At 33.8% G+C, this 20,220-nt stretch overlaps 1 protein-coding gene and 1 pseudogene across 2 annotated transcripts in view; one reads left to right on the top strand and one right to left on the bottom strand.

Annotated features, from left to right (window-relative positions):
• The window catches only part of SLC39A10 (solute carrier family 39 member 10), a 63,438-nt gene that overhangs the window by 16,582 nt on the left and 26,636 nt on the right, over window positions 1–20,220 (top strand). For both annotated transcript variants that reach the window (XM_069469110.1, XM_069469102.1), the window contains exons 2-4: window positions 5,195–6,219; window positions 8,310–8,517; window positions 19,237–19,406. In XM_069469110.1, the coding sequence (XP_069325211.1) occupies window positions 5,206–6,219; window positions 8,310–8,517; window positions 19,237–19,406 (1,392 nt within the window). In that variant the 5' untranslated portion in view covers window positions 5,195–5,205. The remainder of the gene's footprint in view (window positions 1–5,194; window positions 6,220–8,309; window positions 8,518–19,236; window positions 19,407–20,220) is intronic.
• LOC138383931 (small ribosomal subunit protein bS21m pseudogene) lies at window positions 16,911–17,144 on the bottom strand (annotated as a pseudogene).

Raw genomic sequence — 20,220 nt, 5'->3', positions numbered from 1 at the left:
CACACTTTGATTAACCACTGAATACAGGTTATGTAATGTCTTTTCAAATTACAGAAAAATACATAGAAGAATATAGCATGCACCTCAATTCCATATCCTGCTTTAACAAATAGTGTTTTGTCACATTGCTTCAGATCCCCTTTCCTTTTTATAGAACTAGAACACTACAGATGCAGTTAAATATGTATACCTCCTCCACCAGCTGATTTCCCCCCTTCCTTTCCTGAGAGGATAACCACTCTCCAGAAAGTAATCATCCCCATGTTCTCTTGCCACATGGATTTATACCCCAAAGTAAGGCATTTTATATGTTTTTCAATTATCTATAAATGATAAGGCACGTATCTTTTGCAGTTTACTTTTTAAATTATGTTTCTGAGATCTTTTTGGATGTTAATATATGTACCTTCATAGTCACATCTATAACTGCTGTATAATCTTTAATTACATAAATATACCACATTTGTTTTATCCATTCTACTCAGAGGCATTTAGGTTGTGGCAGGCAAACTAATGGTTACATAATTGGCTGCTATTCCTTATTTACCTCCTTTTTCCTTGGAGACTCTTAGTCCCCCATGTTCTGTGAGGTTTCCCTCTCCTACATACAGTCATGTGTTGATTAATGAAGAGGATATATTCTGAGAAATGCATCATTAGATGGTATTATGTGAACATCACAAAGTATACTTACACAAACTTATATGGTGTAACCTGCTACACACCTAGGCTAGGTGGTATAACCTCTCGCTCCTAAGCTACAAACCTGTCGCTGCACTGAATACCATAGACAATTGTGATACAATGGTAAGTATTTGTGTATCTAAACATATTTAAACATAGAAAAGATACAGTAAAAATACACTATAAAAGATAAAAAATGGTATACCAGTATAGGACACTTAAAATGAATGGAGCTCTCAGGACTGGAAGTTGCTCTGCATGAGTGAGTGAGTGGGTGAGTGAATGTGAAGGCTTAGGACGTTACTACACCTTACTGTAGACCTTATTCTTTCTTTACCTATGATTGGCTTTGGAAAAATCTGGGAAGGACTTGAGGGAAAGATTTTTCTCCCTGGATAAAAAGAGACAGGAGGCTAGGTGTGATGCTTCATGCCTGTAATCCTAGCACTTTGAGAGGTCTAGGTGGAAGGATTGCTTGAGGACAGGAGTTGGAGGCCAGCCTGGGGAACACAGTGAGACCCTAGCTTTACAAAAAATTTAAGAATTGGCCAAGTGTGGAGGTGTGTGCTTGTAGTCCTGGCCAGTTCTGTGTTACTTTAGTTAATGTAACTTTATAAAAGAAGTCTGTCTACCTTGCTAATCTTCTGAATTGTCTTGGTTGTCCTTGGGTTTTTGATTCTATGAGTTTTGAGGTGCACTTGTGGAGTCTCGACCAAAACAGCTACTAGGATTTTAATTGACATTGAATTAATTTTGTATATACACTTGGGGATATTTTGTGTATTTTATGCAGTGTATCCCATCCATTCATGTAGATGGTGTCTCTCTCTAGTTTTTGCAGTTTTTTTTAACTGTCCTTTCATAATTTTTTTTTTTTTTCAGACAGGGTCCATTATATCAATCACCCAGGCTGTCTTGAACTCCTGGGCTTTAGAGATTCTCCCACTTCAACCTCCCAAGTAGCTGGGACTACAAGCGTACACCACTGCATCTAGCTAATTATTTTAGACGGGTCTCGCTCCTGGCCTCAAGCAGTCCTCCCGTCTCGGCCTCCCAAGTATCTGGGATTACAGGCAAGAGCCACCATACCAGCTCTCAATAATGTCTTTTTGTTTTGTTTTGTTTTGTTTTGAGACAAAGTCTTGCTCTGTTGCCTGGTAGAGTGCCATGGCATCAGCTTAGCTCACAGCAACCTCAAACTCCTAGACTCAAGCAATCCTCCTGCCTCAGCCTCCCAAGTAGCAGGGACTACAGGCGTGCACCACCACACCCTGCTAATATATTTTTGTTGTTGTTGTTGTTGCCTGGCCAAATTTCTTTCTATTTTTTAGTAGAGATGGGGGTCTCACTCTTGCTCAGGCTGGTCTTGAACTCGTGAGCTACCATGCCCGGCAATAATGTCTTATAGATTTTTCCTTTTAATGGTGTGTATGTCTTGTTCTATTTATTTCTAGAAGCCATATAATTTTGTTTATAATTACATTTTCTAATTGGTTTTCACTGAAGAAAATTTGATTTTTAAAAAACTTTTCATTGAAGTAGAGTATGTGTTCAGAAAGTACACAGGGCATAAGTGCCATGAATTATCACAAAGTAACCATATTTGTGTAACTACTAACTCAGGTCAGGAAAGAGAGCATTGCTGTATTTTGGAATCTCCTCCACTCTGGTTTTCTCCCAATTATTCCCCCTACCTTTCTTTCAAAATGTGATCATTATCTTGTTTTAGTTTTGCTCATTTTAAACTTCATATAAATAAAATTATATAATATGGTTTTCTTTAGTATTTGTCATCTTTTGCTCAATCTAGTATTTGTGAAATTCATCTATGTTAATTAATGTGTGAAGCTATAATTTCATTTTCATTCCTGTATGGTATTCCATGATAAGATTATTCTGTTTTATTTATCCATTCTATTGTTTATGAATGTTTAGGCTTTTCATTTTTGAGCTGTGATGACTAAAGATTATATGAATGGTCATGTTAATATCTTTTCATGTCCATGTACATGCATTTCTGTTGCGCATATACCCAGGAATAGAATTGCTGTGTGAGTAGATAATCCAATTAACTCTGTATTCTTGCCTACTTTTGACATTGGCAGTGTTTCATATTTTAGTTATATTGGTGGGTATATAGTAGCATCTAATTGTGACTTTATCCATTGCACCACTGGCCCATCCACCTAATTGTGACTTTAATTTAAATTTCCCTAATGCCTATTGAGGTTGAGTGTCTTTTCATTTCTTTTTCTTTTTTTTTTTTTTTTTTTTGAGACAGAGTCTCACTCTGTTGCCCAGGCTAGAGTGAGTGCCGTGGCGTCAGCCTAGCTCACAGCAACCTCAAACTCCTGAGCTCAAGCGATCCTCCTGTCTCAGCCTCCCGAGTAGCTGGGACTACAGGCATGCACCACCATGCCCGGCTAATTTTTTTTTTATATATATATTTTTAGCTGTCCATATCATTTCTTTCTATTTTTTAGTAGAGATGGGGTCTCGCTCTTGCTCAGGCTGGTCTCGAACTCCTGAGCTCAAACGATCCGCCCACCTCGGCCTCCCAGAGTGCTAGGATTACAGGCGTGAGCCACCGCGCCCGGCCTCTGAGTGTCTTTTCATATGCTTCTTAGTATTAATAATTTGGGTACTCTTATGAAATGCTTGTTCAAGTCACCTACTCATTTTTCCATTGGGTTGTCTCATAATTTTTGTATTGATTTGTAGGAGTTCCTTATATATTATTGATTATATATTGTGGTAGTCTTTTCCCAATCCATAGCTTGCCTTTTTAGTTTCTTTATGGTGTCTCTTGAACAGAAACTCTTAATTTTAATGTAATATATCTTATCAGTCTTGCCTTTATAATGCTTTTTGTATCCTATAATATTTTGAAGATCTTAAAATTCTCCCAAATAAATCATCTAGATCTGTACTTTCCAGTTTAGTAGCCAGTAGCTACTTATGGCTATTGAACAGTTGAAATGTGGCTAGTCTGTATTAAGATGTGCTGTAAGTATAAAATACATGCTAGATTCAAAGGCATAGTATTAAAAATAATGTAAAATATCTCAATAATATTTGTATTGATTACATGTTAATAATATTTTGGATATAATGGGTTAAATACAATGTAGTATGAAATTAGTTTCATCTCTTTATTCTAGAAAATTTATAAATTACATAGTTGGCTCACATTATGTTTCTAGATTCTAGAAGTATGTTTGTCTGATAGAACTTTTTGTAATGATAGATATATTTGGTTTCTTCACTGTCCAAGATAATAACCATTAGCCACATGTGACTATTGAACATTTAAAATGTGGCTAGGGTGACTGAGAAGTTGAATTCTAAATTTAATTTTAGTTAATTTAAATACCTACATGTGACTAGTGGCTACTATATTGGACAGCATAGTTCCAGACACTCTATTGTTTTAATATTTCTTGTTTTAGATTTAGGTTTACAAGCCATCTGTAATTGATTTTTATGTATGGTGTGAGGTATGGGTCAAATTTTATTTACTGTTTTCTTCTATATTGGAATCTGATTGACCAAGCTCCAAGGAAAAGACCATCTTTTCTTTTTTTAGATTCTCTGTTTTATTCTTTTGCTTTATTTGTTATTGCACCATATGTGACACTGTCTTTAATAACTGATAGAGTAAATGCTCCTATTTTGTTCCTCAAGAGTGCCTTAGCCATTGACCCTTTCTATTTCCACATAAATATTAAACATAGCTCATCAATTTTCACAGAATAACTTCTGGGATTTTGGTTGGGGTTGTATTGGATCTATAGCTCATCCAGTCATAAACATGATATAGCCATCTGTTTGTTTAGGTCTTTAATTTTTCCCAATAACATATGAACCTTTACTATATAAAGGTCTTGTACATCTTTTGTTAGGTTTATTCCTAGCTATTTGCTACTGTAAATGGTATTTTCTAATTTCATTTTCTAATTATAGGTATATAGGAATACAAGTGAATTTAGATTATTGTCTTAATATTTAGCAACTATGCTATATTATTTATTTTTGTAGACTTGTTTTAGATTTTCTACATACTTAATTCTACCTTTCGTGGATTATGCAGTTTTACTTTTTTCCAATTCTTACATATTTTACCATTTTATTTCTTCCTGCCTTATTGCGCTGACCAAGACCTCAAGGCCAGAGAGGAGCAAACATATTTGTAAAGGACCAGATAGGAAGGAAGCCAACAATTCCTGTGTAAATATATAGGCTCTTTAGTGTCTTGCTTAATGGGAGCCAGAGTAGTCTTGAGGGTGAGTCTTGAACAATTTGCATAAATTTAAAGGTCTGTACACTACTTTGAGTAATTAAACGGAGGTGTTTTCATAGGGAATTGGAAAGGAAAAAATTGTTTCATAGACATGAAAGAAATGGGGTAAAACATTTGCTTAGTGCATTGGCAACTACAAGAGAGTTTGTGATTATTTTGAATGTGCCTAGGTATAAACTAATGCTTGTCTCTCTTTTTAAATCCTTTTAGGAAAAATAGAAATGAAGGTACATATGCACACAAAATTTTGCCTCATTTGTTTGCTGACATTTATTTTCCATCATTGCAACCATTGCCATGAAGAACATGACCATGGCCCTGAGGAGCTTCACAGACATCACCGTGGAATGACAGAATTGGAGCCAAGCAAATTTTCAGTGCTGGCTGCTGAAAATGAAAAAAAATACTATATTGAAAAACTTTTTGACCGTTATGGTGAAAATGGAAGATTATCCTTTTTTGGTCTGGAGAAACTTTTAACAAACTTGGGCCTTGGAGAGATAAAAGTAGTTGAGATTAATCATGAGGATCTTGGCCACGATCATGTTTCTCACTTAGATATTTTGGCAGTTCAAGAGGGAAAGCATTTTCACTCACATAACCATCAGCATTCCCATAATCATTTAAATTCAGAAAACCAAACTGTGACCAGTGTATCAACAAAAAGAAACCATAAATGTGATCCAGAGAAAGAGACAATTGAAGTATCTGTAAAATCTGATGATAAACATATGCATGACCATAATCATCGCCTACATCATCACCATCGTTTGCATCATCACCTTGATCATAACACTACTCACCATGTTCATAACGATTCCATTACTCCCAGTGAGCGTGGGGAGCCTAGCCATGAACCTTCAACAGAGACCAATAAAACACAGGAACAATCTGATGTTAAGCTACCGAAAGGAAAGAGGAAGAAAAAAGGGAAGAAAAATAATGAAAATTCTGAGGTTATTACACCAGGTTTTCCCCCTAACCATGATCAGGGTGGACAGTATGAGCATAATCGGGTCCACAAACCTGATCGTGTACATAACCCAGGTCATTCTCATGTACATCTTCCAGAACATAATGGTCATGATCCTGGTCATGGACACCAAGATCTTGATCCAGATAATGAAGGTGAACTTCGACATACTAGAAAACGAGAAGCACCACATGTTAAAAAAAGTGCAATTTATTCAGCTCCTGGTCACAAAGATCATAATGAAGATGACCGTCAACATGAAGTAAGTATAAAAAGATGTCTGATGGTTTCTTCAAACTTCTCAGATAATTGTGGTACATTTTAAATATAGGATAACAGTGGAATAGTTAATCGTATCTAATATATTTCTGTACATTTATATATGGAACATCAGGTAACATTCCTGAATAAAATACATTAAGGAATCAAAATCAATATAAAGATTTTTTTTAATCTGGATTTTCACTTGTTTCTTATGTTCTCAAATTTGAGTTTCTCAAGTCCAAATATTTAAATATTGTTAAAAAAATGTATTCCTATGAACTGTTTGACTTTCCAAGTTAATTTTCACTGTTGTTACTGTTAGCTGGTTTCTACATACTTGAAAATTAAAATCTTTTTTGTATGTGTGTTTCACCATTGTTGTTGTTCAACCTGTCCTCTTGGGAAGTCACTAGGACAGTTTCATTTTCACAATTGTTAATTTATTGAATTAACTATTAAGTGGTTCCTGGTCATTGATTTAGCTCCAAAGTTAGGTATTTTGCACATGTGGTAGGCTTGTTTTCACTGTGTCACTTTATGATAAGGCCTGCTTTCTCATGATACTGGTCATTTCTCAGGCCTTTAACAGATTCAGGGGTGAATGCAAAAATATATAGTAATACAAAACTTCAGTAGTAGTAGGGTGATCCTGCTTCCCTTTAAATTTTCATACTCTTGGATACGTTCACATTTGATTGGCTCTTGATAAAGTATTCACCTTAAGCACATTTATTTTTGTTTCATTAAAAGTATATCAACACCCTTGTTTATTCTAATTTTTAGCACTCATTCAGGTTTAGAGAAATTTGTTGAATTTCTTATTCATATGCATTTAAATCATTACCATCAGATGTGGAAAATGACCTCACCTTTTTCTGTCGTTATTATTGAGATATGTTTTGCATCTAAGTAAATATCTTTGTGTTTCTTCTGTGAATAAATCGTCAGTTATTTGGCTTTTAACAGTTATAAGTACTGATTATAAAATAATATGTATTAAGATCTTAGTATGCTTTTAAAGTATGCATTTATTACTATGGATAATATCCTAGAATCTTTTGTTGATAATAACTAGATCTTATTGGTGTTTCCTCTTTGTATCAGACCTAAGAGGTCTGTATCACCAGACTTGTTATTGGTATTCTGACAGGTCTGAGCCATACTGGGAAATCTCTTATGATTTCTTAGAACATTCTATGCATTGAACGGGGTAGTACCTCATGGTAATTAACACCTAAGAAAAATCATTTTTGTGTGTTTGTAGATTTTGGGTTTTGGTAGGTTTTCTGTGTGATAGATGAAATCATACAGTGAGGTAGCAAGTCAGTAAACAAGCATGCAACTAGAGGAGGTGTATGTGTAAAAGGTGCGGTGCCATCTCTTTTTGCCTTAATTTTAGATACTTATTTTTTACTATATGATGTATCCAAACTTGTTTGCTATTTGTTTTCTGCTTATTAAAGTACAATGGATGAAGCTTTTTTTGTTTGTTTGTTTGTTTTAAATCTTCTGGTTTTATCTTCCTCAACTGACATTGGGCTAGAATTTCCCAACACAGTATTCTTTTGGGAGTGCCTTTGGCAATGAAGATGTCTCTATTATGGTATATTTTAATATGTTATTAAAGTATTCTAAGTCTATTTAACACTGTTTCACAAATAAGGATCTTGAGTAACTGATGATTGCAATTTGATAGGGAAGTGGTTTTTCTCTTCATCCCATGAGAATCTTGGGGATGTAACTGTGAGTCATTCTCCTCGCCCCCCTTTTTTTCTTTCTTTCTTTTTCTTTTTTCTTTTCTTCTTTTTTTTTTTTTGACTCCTTGATCTTGGAATGAGTCATTCTTATCAATGGCAGAAAGTTCTTATCTTTCATGTGTTGAAATGGAAAAATGATTAAATCCACAAAAAGTCTTGAATACTCTAGTTGAATGTATCCTTATAAATTCTTATTAAAAAGTTTTATTTTTAATAGGTATCTATATATTACAGATTATTTTCAAGTAATATTTAGAATATTTTTTATTGTACAGTTACTCATTTTTCTGTATAATCTTTTACTTAATTTGTTTTATCAATTTCCTTGCAGTGTTTGAACGTCACTCAGTTGTTAAAATACTATGGTCATGGTGCCAACTCTCCCATCTCAACTGACCTATTTACGTACCTTTGCCCTGCATTGTTATATCAGATCGACAGCAGACTTTGTATTGAGCATTTTGACAAACTTATAGTTGAAGATTTAAGTAAGGATAAAAATACAGTTCCTGAAGATAAGGCAAATATAGGGGCATCAGGTAAGAAAGAGATTTAAGTTTTTTCTCCTTAAAATACTACCTGTATTTTTTTTTAACTATAGTTGAATTAGAAAGTAATTCTAAATTGTATTGGCTTTCTTTTGGTGTCAGACTTTAAATATGTTTTAATCAGGTTTAGATATGCATATTTAAAAGGAATTAGGGGCCGGGTGCGGTGGCTCACACCTGTAATCCTAGCACTTTGGGAGGCCGAGGTGGGTGGATCAGTCGAGGTCAGGCGTTCAAGACCAGCCTGAGCAAGAGCGAGACCCCGTCTCTACTAAAAATAGAAAGAAATTATACGGACAACTAAAAATATATAGAGAAAAAATTAGTTGGGCATGGTGGCGCATGCCTGTAGTCTCAGCTACTCGGGAGGCTGAGGCAGTAGGATCGCTTAAGCCCAGGAGTTTGAGGTTGCTGTGAGCTAGGCTGATGCCACGGCACTCACTCTAGCCTGGGCAACAGAATGAGACTCTGTCTCAAAAATAAATCAATAAATAAATAAATAAAAATAAAAGGAATTAGGGAAAGACAGGAAACATAATACATTTTATTTATCTCTTCTGCATTACAAAGGAGTATTTTGCTATGGATGGAGAACTAGATTAAAAAGGAAATATAGATTTGTGATGAATTGGTTCCTCTTGAGCAAATGTTAATAATGGGGCCTCTAATTATTTGGTGTGGTAATTACTTAACATCTAGCAGGGGTGGGGGACCCTAGTGAGAAGCAAAGGTAATTAAATTTTTAAAGAAGTAAAAAGGGATCGGAAACTAGTGTGGTTAAACTCCAGGAATGTCTAAGAAATGCAAGATGTACTTGGCACATGAACTTTATTATGGGTATTTTTAGAGAGCTTAAACTAGGGTAAAACCAAACTATTTTTAAACTTCTCGTAGGCTTTATTCCTATCATATCCAGGTTGGCTAGATAGCTTTACCTTGATGTTCACAGATACCTCCCACCTAATATTTTAAAACTTCTCCACACAAAGTTTATACCTCCTAATGGATCCCAAATGCTATTGCAATTCATTCTTTTGATAAAATCTGAAACTCTATGACTTTTTTCCCTGTTATGCTTCTTTTTCTTTTCGTTTTTTTCCGCTTGTATAGTCAGTTATGAAGTCCAGGTGAGTCTCTGTCTCAAATATATTCTAACTCTTATGTATTCAGTCATAAAGAACCTTCTTGGTTCTTTATTGGGTTGTTGAAATAACTTCATAACCTTCCCTGCCTGTGTTCTTGTCCCTCTTGCAAGACATCCTTAGCATTTGAACTAGATTTATCTTTCTAAAATGTAAATGAGATTCCTTGACATAGAATTTTTTCTTTATAGCGGTAGCTAACATTTAGTGAATACATATTTTTTTATTTACTTAGCAAACACATATTGCAGACATTGTTTTAAACTCAACTCATTTATTCCTCACAACAGTCTTATGAGGTGGATAACATATAACTTCTCCAAGATCTCAAAGCTAGTAAGTAGTAGTACTGGGATTCAAGCCTATGTAGTTTAACTATTTTGCTATTTATGTACTGTTTTCCATGTATTTTTTCACTAAATTTTGGCAGTAGTCCTGTGAGGGCTATATTATATGATTCTTGTTTTTATAGATAAGGAAACTGAGGCATAGAAAAGTTAAGTAACTTCTCCACAACTCCCAGGCCTTATAAGTATCAGAGCCCACAACCACTAAGGTTTGTCTGATAAAAAAAAAACCTGGGCAGTTAATCTCTATGCCATTATCTTCTAAATTTAGTTAATTCTGGTATCACTTTCATGATTTTTGCCATATATCCTTATCTTTACACAATGTAATACTTTTCATTATATCTCTGATTATTTATTTATTTATTTTGAGACAGGCTCTCTTTCTATCACCCAGGCTAGAGTGCAGTGGCATGATCATAGCTCACTACAACCTCAAACTCCTGGGCTCAAGCAATCCTGCTTCATCCTCCTGAGTAGGTAGAACTACAGGCCCACACCACCATGCTCAGCTAATTTTTTTTTTTTTTCCTAAATAGATGGGGGTCTCATTATGTTGCTTAGGCTGGTCCCAAACTCCTGGCCTCAAGTGATCCTACTGCCTTGGCCTCCCCAATCGACCTAGTATACTTTGATAATAAAATGTTCTCAAAATGAGTGGGATTTTCATGAACTTCTTCACTATATGCAAAACTGTAATGGAATTACTGTTAACTTAGAATAATGAATGCAGTTCTGGTTGACATACCCAAGATATAGTGGCCTTAGAGGATAACAATTAAAATGACTAAAATGATGTATCTGAACATGGACTAAAAACTGAATTCTGAATAAAGGATTGTAAGGACAGAATTTTTTAAAATTTCATAATGTAGGAATAAGGTAGACATGTTTGGGAAAATCACATTCTGGTATATGAGAATTTTATTTGAGATAGAGATATTTCTTAAAACTTAAAAGAATACAAATATAAGGAAATGGTATTACTATATAAAAAGGTAAGTCTCCTAGTCACCTGCATTTCTATTTCTGATGAATTTCTTTATAATAGGAAAATGACTTTGGAATATATAAATTAATCATAATAGCCTATATTTATTGGGACCTTACCATGTGCTGTACTAAACATGTTTAGAAGGATATTTCATTTAATTTATTAAACCCATGAGATAGGCACTTTTAGTTCCATTTGTTGAGGAAAAGGAGACTTAGAGAAGTTAAGTAACTTGTCCAAGGTCACATAAGCTGCCAGGTAGCAGAGCTGTAAGTTGAGCTATAGTATTCTCTATCTAAAGCTTATAATCATTACCACTGTGCTCTATTGCTGTGTTTCCTGCTCTGCTGCTTCCTGCTGAAAGGTTCTTAAGAGTGGTTTGCTAGAATGTAAATGGTAGAGAAATGAGGAGAGTTTTATATAGTTATGTTTAGTACCATTTTGATAGATAATACAGGCATAGGCAGGAAAGTGGTAGAGAGTAAGTATTGGTGTAAGTGTTGTTATAAATGTAGGTAATTTGGTATTAAAAAATCCAAGTTTGGTCTTCTAAGTAGACAAGTTGGGTTCAATCTGAGAAGATCAGTAAAGGCAGAAAAAGTATATTCATGAACTAGATTTGAATTCTGATCTTGGAAAAGATAAAATTTGTCCTTTTTCTTGGCTTCATGCTTATTGCTCTTGGAAGATGAGTAAACACCTAAAGAGGCACAGGTGTCTATAAATGTTCATTGTTGCAGGAGAAAGGGGGAGGCTAGGTCTGAAATTAAAATTAATTAAAAATAAAATACATTTATTTCTTCTTTACAAGGAAAAATGGAGACAAGACTGTCTCATCTAAAGTTTGAACTCATAGCTTTTTTTATTTTTAAGACTTCTAAAAGATTCTTTGTTTTCATGTCACTTGTGGATTATGACTTTTAATTAGAGTTGTCTATGTTGTAGTATTTCCATAATCGATATATTGTAATGAAGCTGTTGGCAGATGCTTGACTATAGTAATATTGAAAGTTATAGCTTATTCGATCTGAAAAGCCTTAGAGGAAATTGTACTTGCTTTGAAAACAAATATGTTACTAATAGTGAATATTGATTGGTTGTTTGCATGTGGTTATTAGCATTGTCAGAAATGCAACTTGAATTAATTACGTCCTGATAGATGTTAATAATTGTTAGAGATAATGCCCTGCTAGTAATTAGTTTTAATGACTACTGCACCATTAAGAAAGGTTAACTTGTTCTATATAAATCTCCCATAGTGACACAGCTACTACCTCATTAACTTTGTTCAAAGACTGCTGTAAACCTAATATGCTATATACTGTGTATGGTAGAAATCGTTTGTTTCACAAGATTGGCTCATTTAGTCATAGAATTGACCCTAGCTTAATTACCAAGGGGGGTTGTGAATAGGCCGCTAAGCATTTTCTGCCAATTAAAATGCTGAAACTGTGTAGAAAACTGCCATCTTGCACATGCTTTGAACCAAGTTAATTAGAAAGTTTCCACAGATGAGCGCTTCTTTTTAAAAGAATGCATTTTCTCTCTAGATAATGAGAAAGGGAGTTGGTGAATAACTAAGCTTGAAGACCTTTAACGTTTTAAGCGACCTAATTTGCAGAATAAGTGAAGCTTGTTTCAGACATTTAGTGCTTTTTATTGCATGTGGTATCTTGGGTACAAATAAAGAAAACATTTACTAGTTGTTTTCAATAGTTTGCATATTGTTAGTTTGGTATGGGATTTTTAAAAGACGCCTTTTATTAATATTTGTTTTGTTTTTGGTTTATGCCAAATAAATTATGATTAAAAAGCACAATAATTTGGCTAGAAATCAAAACAATTTTATTATCAGTATTGCCTTTTTTTCCTACACTTAGGAAATTAGGATAGAATTTATATAAGATTAGATTTAAATGTTATAAATTCTAAAGGTAAGTATTTAAATAGCATGGGAAAGTATTTTAAGTACAGTAAGTTCAAAACAACTTCACATTTCTTCTCATAGGTCAAAAGGATTGTTCTATTTTCCTTGGAGATTTACAGGTTGTTAGAAGTAGAACTGCCTCTTATATTTCTTGTGCTAGAAAGCTGAAATTATCTTTTAAAAAATTAACAATAAATAACAATAAAAATGTGTTTAAAATAGTGTATACTAATCTTAGAATAATAAGGCTCTTTTGCTAGTGAGACAGTTGTCAAAGAATAGTTGTAATATATAGAAAATAGCTGGAAATTCAGAAATTTATCTGAAAAGGGAAATCTATCTCTTTGCTCCTTATTCCTTGGGACTAGCAAGAAGGAATAAGTGATAATTTATGTTAGATGGGATATAAATACTTTAATCTCACTGCTTATGTATATTTTTAGGTGGCATTAAAATAAGTATAAATATATTCCAATAATTCTATGTAGTTACAAGTTTGGTAGTACTCTTTTGTCTATCTTAATTAGCTCAAATTTTCAAAGATTGCCATTTGATTAATAAAGTCAGTCTTCTTTCTTTCATGTTTAACTGTGCTTAATTTTCCTTAGATCTTCTTCTTTTCTGTGGAGCAACCTCCATGAGATAATAAATACATGAGTGATAAATAAATCACTTGGCAAAAGATTCTCTTAAAATACTATGATTTAGTGGAGAAAACAGTGGATTGAAAGTTAGAGGACATTGAGATTTGTTTTGACTTTGCCATTTTAGAAAACTATTTAATTTTTTATCATAGTAAAATATATATATAACATAAAATTTACCATTTTAAAAATTTTCTTCCAATTTATATTAAAATACAATAACATAAAATTTACTGTCATAACCATTTTTAAGTATACATTCATAATATTATGCAACCATCACTGCAGTCCTCCTTCATAACTCTTTTCTTATAAAACTGAAACTCTATACCCATTAAACAATAACTCCCCATTTCCACTCTCCTGGCAACCACCATCTACTGTCTTTCTCAATGATTTTGACCAAGTATTTAATACCTCTTATATGTAGAACCATACAGTATTTGTCTTTTTGTGATTAGCTTATTTCACTTAGCATGATGTCCTCAAGGTTTCTCCATGTTGTAATATTAAAAATGTCTTCATTTTTAAGGCTGATATTTCATTATATGTATATAGTACATTTTGCTTATTATTAATCTGTCAATGGACTTGGGTTGCTTCCACATTTTAGCTAGTGTGAATAATGCTGCTGTGAATGTGGGTGTATAAATATCTCTTTGAGACTCTATTTTCAATTCTTTTGGGTAGATACTCAGAAGTGGAATTGCTAGATCATATGGTAATTCTATTTTTAATTTTTTGAGGAACTGCCAAATTGTTTTCTACAGTGGCTGTACCATTTTACATTCCTACCAACAGTGCACAAGACTTCCATAAGGGGTCGGCTTTTCTCTTTCAAAGCATTTTTTCTCTTAGTTCACAGATTTGCTTTCTTAAGTGGATGAGAAAGAGATATAGTCATCCCAGCTGGTACATAGGAAATTATACATGGGACTATATAATACATATGACATGTACCAATTTGTGCACACGTGAATTCACATAAAGACCCTCCCCAACTACATGTGTAAGCACTTAGCTAGTTCATGTGTGTCAGTCTGCTGATTGGCCCTCGTTTATAATGTATTAGCTCTTCCATTAGCATATTGACAAATTGATTTTTATTGAATTAGATTTTGATTAATTTGTTATTTGGTGACTTGGTTTTTGGCTGATTTACCAAAAGCCATGTGGGATTGTGAGTCATTTTCTCAGAACATTGCAAAATGTTTTTGGCTTCAAAGAATATTCCCTGGACTCTTTTTCACATCCAAGACATCCCTAGCCAGAAGTTAATATTATGATAATTGCAGAAAGGAAATATTTACTTAGAATAATATTCATTTTCAGACATTAGTTTTATGATTATGTAATACAATCACATTTTCTCTCAACTCTTTAATGAGTAGATTTTTATAAACATGCTTATAAGAATATATGTGTTGTTTTAATAGGGTCTTAAATTTCAAAATGTAATAAGCTCAAATTTTAAAGTATGCTTCTAATACTGTTTTATTAGCTTGTTATATTGTATAAATTGTTAATCATCACAGATATATACTTCATCAAATTAATGGTATTCTCTCTATATTAAGATTTAGAAATTTAATTTATATTGCAAATGTCTTAATAGGCAAGTCCAAAAATGAATGAACACGTATTTCCCAGTGTAGAATGTAATGTAGCCCTAGAAAAAATATAAATCAGATTAACAAGATTTACCCAACTAGATTTTTACAAATACAGATTTTAATTTAAGCATCTTAATCTGGTTACATGAATTATCTTGGACATTGATGCATAGGAATAAAATAAATACTTTTATCGGGTAATTTTGGTGACTAATTCTAGTGTATTTTTGGCCAAAATAATTCTGATTAATAAAAATTTCTAAGAATTATGAAGAGTCACCAAGTTTGTTTACTGTGTTTATATTGTGTATTTCAGGTCTTCTCTTTAGTTTTGGCAATCCCTGTCTATATATATTTACATTAGCGAGTATATACAGTTATTCCTTTTTTCTTCTGCAGTGTATCTCAGAGTATGAATTATTGGCTTTTCCAAGTAGTTTAATGCATTTTTTTCTTTAAGTTTTTAATTGAAGTTGCTTTTAGCTTATTGCTTTGAGATATATTGCTTCTAGATTGGATTATTGGCAAATTTAAGAAGAATATATTTGGGAAGGGGGAGAGTTATGTCTTACTCTAGGAGATATATTTTATCTTCAAGTTAATGTTTTTGTTACCAACCTCAGTTTGTCCCATTTAGTTATTATAAGTATCCTGTCCCTTTTGTCTCCTTTTTTCCCCACTAATATGATGGGAACTAGAGAGCTGTGGTAGTTTTGTCAAAACTTTTTTGATTTAATTGTCCAATAACTTTATTGGCTCCAAGACCTCATGTCTAAAATTTATACCTATAGCCACTTCTCTGATCTATTTCATTAAGCTCTTCCACAGATTTTGTTGTTCCTGCCTGTGAACAGGGGACAAAGTAACTTGATCATTATTACTAAATTATCCTTTAAACCTTATTTGACCATATATTTTTCTTTCTAGAAGTTTTGCCTTCAGTTCCCTGTGCCCTGTAGTTGCAGCAATAGTTGGGGGAATCTTTCTCTTATCCTTTTGTTCCGCTAACCAGGATGTTAACCTTTCTTTCTTGTTTTCTGTTTTTTCTTTTTTTTAGATAGGTGTTTCAGAAGCAGAATTTATTCCAAATATGTACATGCATCCTCTCCTCTTTACCTAGCAATTGGAGGAGGAGGTGGTAGTTCTGTAAAGAGTAACAGATGCTTTTCCAATAAGATTTTGATTGGGGTTCATAAAAATTATGTAGGAAATCGTAGGTAGATTTCACTATATTTTAGAAAATTTCCTCACCTCTTAGACTTTAAAAAAAAATTTATTGTAGTAAGATATACATAACAATTTACCATCTTAACCACTTAAGTATACAGTGCAGTGGCATTAAGTACAGTACATTAACATTTTTGTGTAGCCATCATCACCATCCATCTCCAGAACTTCTTCAACTTCCCAAACTGAAATTCTGTACTCATTAACCCCTCCCTCAGCCCCTGGCAAAGACCGTTCTGCTCCTAGAATACTTTTGGACTCATTTTCTTCTTTCACTTAATAAAGTGGAGGGTCCATTGCTGATTAATCGGGTTACTTCTATTTGTGGAGGCCTTTATGCATATATGTGATTGAGTTTATTATAGAGAAAGGTGATAGAAAATGGGATTGTGGAAAGAAGACAGGTGGAGACACAAACTGGAAGAGGGTTTCCTACTAGGTGTCCTATCCACAGGCCTCAGCAGCCTTGCCATGGATCTGCCTGATTCTTTCACAAGAAGTTGATCTTGCAAGCCATTTCCGCCTTGTAGATCCACCCATGGGTTTCATAGCTTTCCCACTGTTGCCGGCTACATGGCTTCTCATAGTACCATTGACACTTAATGTCCTCAATGAGCCCATCCAGGGTGAGGATTCTGTTTAGGGCCTTAGTCCTGTATGCACTTTTCACCTTCCCTTCCTGTACCATCACCATCCTGGCAATGGACTTCAGATGTTTTGACATGACCTTGAACTTAAGTTTCCATTCTGCAGGACACTGCACTCTCAGTACCCAGGTGATCTGCAGGTGTCTTCCGGGATATTAACTTTGCAATAAATCTTTTCCTGATCCTGGTTCCTTAGGAATTGAGTGCCCTGCCCCTCCTGATCTTTATCTCTCTGATATTGGTTGTGTGTTTGGATCTTCTTTTACCCCCTTGAGTTTCCTTTATTTATATGATAGTATTAATAATTGTCTTTTAAGATATAGGGTAAACCACAGAGCTTACATTAGTGATAAATGACCTTTGTTTTAATTCTGTGAGATAATTTAGCTAATGAATATTGGCTATAGTGTTATGTCATTGGATACTGTGACTACAGATGTCCAATGGATAAACACAATTTTATCAATAAAGTACAGCGTTTATTGGGTTAATTAGTGTCATCTCCTTACCTGTCTTCTCTTTGTTTTTGAAAATTTTAAGTTATCTTGATAATCAGATGCATTTTTCCTTTGTTCACTTACCACACACTTAAGGTAAAATCTTTCACCAGATTTATAGTCCTATTAGATTTGATTAGAAAAAGTAGTATTTTAGATTAAAACCTCTGTAGAATTATCACTCTTCAGTAAGATTTTCTGTAGCTAGATATTAAAATAAGCAGAATTTTAAAAAATAATAACATTTCTATTTCATTTTAGGCCAGTAATAGAAATTGTAATGAAAAGGTCCATCCCTTGAACCACTTGCATTTATTTCTGGTATCTTATCTGTTCATGAATGATGTGGATAAAGAAACATATGCAGAATTTCTCTTCCCCACCACACTTATGTTTCTTACAAGTCATATTGTGAAAGCATTTCTCTTGTGTCCTGAGCCAGTTAAAATTATATAGTGAGATTTTAAAAATTGGTAAATTGTACAGAAAGCCAAATTGGAGGAAAGGAAGTTTGGAACCAGGTGCAGAGGTGAGAAGAAATCAAGGAAAATAGGACTGAATTATCCTTTGTTATGATAAAGCTACCAGTAAAAAGATTTTTTTATTATCTCATCATGTGAATATATTTCCATTTTGGGCTGATATGTTTCTTAAACTTTGTATTAGAAAGATTTTCAAATATTATGATACATTAGATAGATACTTGGCTTTTTTTAATGCTCTCACATGAGTGTGTTTTTTTTTTTTTTTGGTCTTGCTCTGTTGCCCTGGCTAGAGTGCTGTGGTGTCAAGCTCACAGCAACCTCAAATTCCTGGGCTTAAGCAATCCTTCTGCCTCAGCTTTCCAAGTAGCTGGGACTACAGGCATGTGCCACCAGGCCCAGCTAATTTTTTTTTTTATATATATATATTTTTTTAGCTGTCCAGATCATTTCTTTCTATTTTTAGTAGAGATGGGGTCTTGCTCTTGCTCAGGCTGGTCTCAAACTCCTGACCTCAAGCAATCCTCCCGCCTCGGCCTCCCAGAGTGCTAGGATTACAGGTGTGAGCTGCCACGCCTGGCCTCTCACATGAGTTTTATAATTACATTCTTTAAATAGTTTTATTTCTGTGGCTCTTCCTTTAGACATTAGGAAATTTTTATTTACAGTCTCGATATTACGAGTGACTCACAGCCTTAAGCCATTTTAAGTCAATCATGGACCATTCAAGGTACTATTTAAAACATTTTTTATTTTTAATTATTATGGGTATACAATAGTTGTGTATATTTAGAGTACCTGTGATGTTTTGATACAGGCATACAATGTGTCTTAATCAAAATCAGGGTAATTGCCATATTCTTTACCTCAAGCATTTATCATTTCTTGGTTTAGGAACATTCCATTTCTTACTCTTTTTGTTAACTTATTGACTATAGTCACTTTGCTGTGTGAAGGTACTATTTATAACTTAAGTTTCTGAGTTTCTTAATTCTTTTTTTAAGTGTTCTAGTTGGTTATATGTCACGTTTTTGTTTTGTTTTTAGCAGTGCCATAAAGCTTCTTAAAAAGCATAGTCTGAGTAAGGTAATTTGTCTTCCATGACTGGTTTATCTTATGTTTATTCTTCTTCAGAGCTTTTTTGGTTTATGTTGTAATACTAATGTTGACTATTAATTTCTTTCTTACAGCATGGATTTGTGGAATCATTTCTATCACTGTCATTAGCCTGCTTTCCTTGCTAGGTGTGATCTTGGTTCCCATCATTAACCAAGGATGCTTCAAGTTCCTTCTCACATTCCTTGTTGCACTAGCTGTAGGAACAATGAGTGGAGATGCCCTTCTTCATCTACTGCCCCATGTAAGAAATCTTACTAATCTTTTAAAAAATTAAAAGTGAAAGATATTTAAGCTAAAAGGGTCCTTCATTAGCAGGCTATAGCGCACTAATCTGATATTTGTGATGTTTTATTTGTTTATAGGATGAAGTATTTTTTTTTCTGTTTTTACAGTTTTAATAGCATTATTTTTGAAATAAACCAAATCATTAGGTTTTTAAATAGCAGCAAAGACTGGTAATGTCAGCTTTGCTTTCACCAGTCTTTAAAAATACTCATTGGATTAAAATGTGCTATATTAGCAGTTCTGAAAATGAATACTTAAAAAATTAGTGAGTGATCTTTTTGTCTATGTGGTATATCAAGTAAGCCTTTAGAAGAAAGGTATATGGGGTGTTGTAATTGATTGTGCATGTAGCCAGTATGCCATCAGCATCTTTATTTGAGCAGTGGTAGGCAGACATGCTCAGTTAATTGTTTTAGGCTTTTAGCTCATTTTACATGGGGAGGGAGGTATTTATATTTTCATCTGGCATACCACTTGTTCTCTTCCCTTTGGGGACACTTCTAATGATAGATCACAAGCCTATACTTCTAGTACCGTGCTTATGAACTTTTTAAAAGATGGCTAGCTATCTGTAACCTATTGATAGCTAGATAAATAGCTCTCTATCATCAGCTAAGAGTATTTGATTCACTTTTTACTGTTTTTACTTCAAAGTATGAGAATAATGGAGATTTTTCTTTTCTAAATATAAAATTGCAGTATTGAATATTTCCCTTCTAGAGACAGGATTATATTTGTGTGTGATGAATAACTTATCTCCCCTTCTGCAC

The sequence above is a fragment of the Eulemur rufifrons genome, chromosome 1 (genome assembly GCF_041146395.1).
Source record: "Eulemur rufifrons isolate Redbay chromosome 1, OSU_ERuf_1, whole genome shotgun sequence".
NCBI classification, from domain to species: Eukaryota; Metazoa; Chordata; class Mammalia; order Primates; family Lemuridae; genus Eulemur; species Eulemur rufifrons.
The sequence above is the reverse complement of the archived record's forward strand: the minus strand, read 5'-3'. Positions and strand labels throughout refer to the sequence as shown.